Here is a 5,932-nt window from a genome sequence, read left to right on the forward strand (position 1 = left end):
GCTATTTATACTAGTTCCTAACGACCTTACTGACATGATCTAGACGTGTGAAATCATCTAAGTCGTCCAAATAAAGTCTATTAAGACATAGTCACGTGAGAAGAACATGCAGCAAACAACCTTTAAAAAAACAGTAGAACAGGATCTTCACAGAAGACGAAATCCGCAGACCCTCTGTGAGCCATCCTAGAGGCTCTGCTGTAATTGACTTGTATGATCTTATTGCCAGAGGACCATTTTCCAGAACCTCTGTGAGAGACATCAGAGGTTCTGTCATATTTTACTTACACGATGAAACAGCTTCTATTACTAGTCCTCTGTTGTCTTCTGTGGAAGATACTCTTCTGTCAACAATTATAGAATACTTTTTCATACTTTTACAAGAAGTGAATATTAGAGCTAACAGCTAAGTTTAAAATGAAAAAGAGAGGGTAGTTGTTGTGGGCCAAAAGAATTGAAGAGAGTTGTGTCATGATTAAAAGATTATAAGAATCCTGTTCCAAACTTCAAAAGACCGTGCATACCACATAATCTATTAGTTCTTGATTCTTTGGAGACTAATATTGAAATAGGCAAAGCCCATGCCAAATCTTGTCACAACCCCACCAGCTACTCGTTTATCTCTTAACAGATAAGTGTTTCAATAACACTTGGGGCACACAGCTCATAATCTATCAATTTCTCATTCGGAGAAAGTTGATATTGAAACAAAGGGATATATGTCCCCCCTTCAAGTCTTTTTTATCACGTATTGAGTCTGATAAATTTGTTTAGTCCACACAGTTTATCTTTTTGAGCCTAAACAAAAGCATATGTTGCTTTATCTTTCTACACTACACAGATTTTGCAATTTATGTGTTATTTTGCTGAAACATTCATAGATATGCTATTATTAAGTTATCGATGATTAAATATAAAACCTGGTGATATGAGCCTTAAAAAGTCTCATATATACAGTACATCCATTGTAATGAGTATATCTGTTATACTCACAGGCCAATCTTTTTATAAAATTGAAAACAATTTCATACGTTGAAATTGATTGTTACCTTCCCATTCCCTTAATCTGAACAGATTATACAAGTGGATTTGAAAAGATCTACTTACAATTTCATGAATTGACGGCTTTCGAGGAAGATTTCATTCATTCTTATGTATGATGTTAATGATTCTCATTTCATCATGAGGGGGAGTATGTAATAATGAATGAAATGACCAATTCCGAATGATATAAGGGGAGTATGTTATAAAGATCAAGGGGGAGTAACATCAAAGGTCGGCGAAAGACTCAAATGTAACATACACTTTCGCAAATATGTTGCAATTATCCCCTTTATACGTGTTTATGTGATCAAAACATAAATTTTGGAAGCAAACCCGAATGCAATAAACTATATATGAAATAGTTGGAATCATAGTACGAGGCCCGGGGCAAAAATAATTGGAAAGAAACGGGTCAAAAGCATCAATATCTACGTTACGGATACATAAAAACTGAATTTTATTGGAAGATATTTTTTGAAATATTTCTATTGTAAGTTGTAGATTATCTCTTTACATACGCGTGAGCGAAAACCACGTCAAAAACAGAGGTTCGAGCGAAATGTTATGCGATTTTTAGTGATAAGTGGTCAAACCGAGTTTTCAGCCGAGTCAACTCAGTCCCAACTCGTAAAAGTCGGATATACATGTTATTTACTTTCTTTTTCACCCAAAACAGACTCTCATCTCCAAAACTTACTACCAGGGGCGATTTTGGCTTCATAGGGGTGAATCAAGGTTGTTTCAAGGGGTTTTTACTTGATTTTTATGCCAAATTCATCCTCCAATTAAGGTATAACTATTTCATTGGTTAATCTCTTGATTTGAAGCTAGTTAGAGATGAAATCAATGAAACCTAATCTGAGTTATATTATTAATATGTTGCATTTAGATTGGTTATAGCCTAACTAAGTTGTTATGATGCTTGATTGATGATTTGGAGCTTTCGAAAATGAAGAACATCAGGTTGAACTTTGATTTTCTTCATTAATGGCTATTTTGGTGAAATTCTTGAGTATTGATCTTGTAATAAATAATATAAACATGGTTAGATGGTATTTTGATTGTTGGAATAAAGATTGAATCCAAAATATGGATTTTAGCCTATTTAGTTGGTGAATTTGACAGCACCGAATCTATCCGAGATGTTGTTTTAAATGTGCGATAACTTCTTAACCGTAGCTCGGATTGCTATGATTCTGGACATTTTAAAAAGCTTATATGTAGATCTAAACCTTTCCTTTAGACACTTTTTAGAAATAATGCTTCTAGGTTGGTTATTATTGCGTCTAAAACTGATAAAAAGTTGATTTTGAGCTATGAATTATAGTGACTAAAATGAGTTTAAATTAAGTTTGGTTAAGTTTTTGTTGTCAGATCTTTATGAAACTTTGGGTACATATTATAGGTGTTAAATAAGCTCACTTGGTCCTTCCAGAGTGACTGTTGGACGATGTTTAGACATATATGGACGTAGAGCCTAAGTTGGCTCGATTTTTGAGTATCGAAAAGCACTGTGAGTTTTGCTATACATGTGTTATCTATTTGTTACTTGCTTCCACACGCATCCATGTTATGTATCCTTATCAATTTCAAGAGATTATTGGCTATTGCACTTCATCCTTCCATACRTGCTACTCGGTGGTTACTTTGTGTTTCACCCGGGGAGGCACGCTTAAGCCCATATCAGCTGAGATTACTCGGGTATGGTGCGTATTTGACCGTGTTAAAGTCCGGTCATTTTCCCCACTGTCCGGGATAGCTCTGGTGGTATGAAATCTATGATATATTGTTGTGCTTGCCACGACCGGGATAGCTCGGTGGCAGTACATATCAATTATTGACTTTCACACGATCTAGTTGCATACTTTGATATTCAGATTTATGATTCTCGAATGATGATTACTTATTACATGATTTACATCCTTTGTGATCATTGACTTCCATGGATTACATTTGTGAAGCTTTAGTAATTAGTAGTTCCCGTTTACTCACTAAGCATTTTGTGCTTACCCTTTTAGTTGTTCATATTTTTACAGGCCGTATAGATAAGGCAAAGAACAAGCTCGGGTAGATTGAGATCTTTGCTTTTGGTGCTTCCAGTAGCACGACTCTTTTGGTATTATATAGTTAGTCGAATACAGCTATGGATTGTAAATTATTAGTTGTCTTTTGGTTGTAACTGCAAGTATCTAGATAACGGGTAGCTAATGTCCTTCGTCTTGTATATAGTTTAAGCTTCTGCAAATCTATTAAGTTTATTTTGTTCGTTTTAGGATATTTTGGAAATCAGGTGCTTACGAAAACGTTCTGTAAACCAAGCGGACATTTCGAATTAGAAACTCGTAAATATTATATTTCGTTTGCTTTCTAATGGTCTAAAAATGTAACTTTTGGTGGTTTGTTTATCATTTATAGAAATGAGGTATTCAATTTGGTATAATTTATGTAATCTGGGTCTTTCAATTTGGTATCAGAGCGGTGGTTTAAGTGAACTGGATACCAGCGACGGTATCCGGACTTAAACCTTGTGTCGGTATCATGTAGTAAGTATGTTTTGATTTAAACGGGATATGAACTTAGGAGAAACCTAGGTGGGAATTGGGAATTTGTTATAGGATTCTATTTAATGTTTTGTATACATTGTAACTTTCAGAAAGATGGCCGACGGTGATGAAGCTAGTCACACCCCAACTAATGACAATGTAAGAGAAAATGCTCCACACTTGAAGATTTATGATGATGAGGCACCGATGTCTCCTCGAAGCGAACGTTTGATGCAACATATGACTTTATTAATTCAGCAAACGTTAGCCCACCAACGACATGACGATAGAAAGTCTGAAGATGATAAAAGTAAAGGTAAGGAGAAAGAAACGACTGACACCTCAAAACCCAAAACCGACCGAGTCTCTTTTAAAACCTTTCGTGGTAGCGGTGCTACTGAGTTCTTTGGGAAGGTTGATCCGTTGGAGGCACTTGAATGGATATTGAATACTGAGAAGGTCTTTCGTATCACCCAAGTGCTATGTGATGATAAAGTGAATTATGCCACGGCCATGTTCAAAAGTAGGGCCTTGATATGGTGGAATGCTACTTTTGCAGCTTTAGGTGAAACTGAAAAGAAAGTATGCCTTGGGATTCTTTCAAAACTCATTTTAACAAGCAATATTGTCCAATTGATCTAAAAAAATGATTGGAGAAGGAGTTTTTTGATCTTAATCAAGGAAAGATGTCAGTGGTGGACTACGAGATCGAGTTCAATCATAAAGCACAGTTTGCCACACGTTTCTTGACTACAGAACAGGAACGTGTAGACCACTTTATAGATGGACTGCGATCAGAGATTCAAGATGTCGTCGCCAATCGTGACATTTCAGAGTTTGAGAAAGTGGTGGAATCTGCACGACGGCGCGAACACGAATTGACCCGCTCGGATCGTAATCCAGCTTCGCCAGCCAAGCGACCTCGAATTGAAGGTGCCATATCTGCACTAACACATCAATTTTTTAGGAATTTCAATCCGAGATACTCTCAATCACAAGCTAGATCGCGACCTCAATATTGGTCCCAAGCTTATAGCCATCAGTCAAATGCTCCTCCACCCTGTTCTATTTGTGGTAAGGCTCATCGGGGCCAATGCAACACTGTTCGCCCTGAAGTTAGATGTCATGGTTGTGGTGAAGTTGGATACGTTAGACTGAACTGCCCGAGGAGGGATATGACATGCTACTCATGTGGTGCTATAGGTCATCGTCAAAGAGAATGCCCTCGATCTAAACCTAAGGAAAGTAAGGCTTCTTTTCGCCGACCTTCTACTAGTGGTGCTGCTCGTCAAAAGGAGGAGGTACCGCGCGTCCAGGCCAVAGCTTTTCAAATCACTGCTGAGGAAGCTCGAGATAAGCCGGATGTGGTTACGGGTATATTTCTCGTTAATTCTCATCCCGCTCGTATCTTATTTGATTCTGGTGCTACTAATTCATTCGTTTCTCATATGTTTGCTCGATGTTTAAACTTTGTGCCATATGTGCTTGCTAAACCTTTTTACGTTGACACTGTTGATGGCACATCTATGCTAGCTGATAGAGTTTGCAAAGATTGTGTGTTGCAATTAGATGAGCATGAGTTTTTCGTAAATCTTGTACCGATGGATATCCATAGCTTTGATATAATTATTGGTATGGATTGGTTGGCTAAGAATCGGGCTGATATTTTGTGTTTTCAACGCATAATCCATATACCGAATGACGTCGACTATTTATATGTTTACGGTGAAAAGCGTAAAGGGACATAAAGTTGATTTCTACACTTAAAGCTCGAAGACACCTATCTAAAGGTTGTTCTTCCTATTTAGCCTATATTTTGATGCGTCGAAAAAGGTAAAAAAAACAGTTAGTGACGTACCGGTTGTGTGTGAATTTCCGGATGTATTTCCCGAGGACTTACCCGGTTTACCTCCTGATAGACAAGTTGAATTTTGAATTGACTTAATTCCTGGTGCAATGCGGATTGCTAGGACGCCATATCGTCTGGCTCTGGCTGAAATGAAAGAAATGAAGAATCAACTGCAAGAACTTCTCGATAAAGGTTTTATCTGACCGAGCACTTCTCCTTGGGGTGCTCCAGTACTATTTGTCAAGAAGAAAGACGGTTCAATGCGTATGTGCATCGATTACTGTGAGTTAAACAAAGTAACGATCAAGAACAAATATCCACTTCCACGTATCGATGATTTGTTCGATCAATTGCAAGGTGCGAGTTACATCTCTAAAATTGATTTACGGTTGGGTTGTCATCAACTGAGAGTGCGTGAAGAAGATGAATCGAAAACGGCTTTCCGTACACGTTATGGCCACTATGAATTTTTAGTTATGCCATTCGGTTTAACTAA

General features: G+C 37.5%; 1 protein-coding gene across 1 annotated transcript; it reads left to right on the top strand.

The window, feature by feature from the left end:
• Positions 1-3,701: 3,701 nt before the first annotated feature.
• Positions 3,702-5,335, top strand: LOC112505370. Its single transcript, XM_025109286.1, has 2 exons — positions 3,702-4,169; positions 4,247-5,335. The coding sequence occupies exons 1-2, from the start codon at positions 3,702-3,704 to the stop codon at positions 5,333-5,335; spliced, it is 1,557 nt and encodes a 518-aa protein (XP_024965054.1).
• The last annotated feature ends 597 nt before the right edge of the window (positions 5,336-5,932 follow it).

The sequence above is a fragment of the Cynara cardunculus genome, unplaced genomic scaffold, assembly GCF_001531365.2.
Source record: "Cynara cardunculus var. scolymus isolate 2C unplaced genomic scaffold, CcrdV1 Un_Scaffold_10227, whole genome shotgun sequence".
Taxonomy (NCBI): Eukaryota; Viridiplantae; Streptophyta; class Magnoliopsida; order Asterales; family Asteraceae; genus Cynara; species Cynara cardunculus.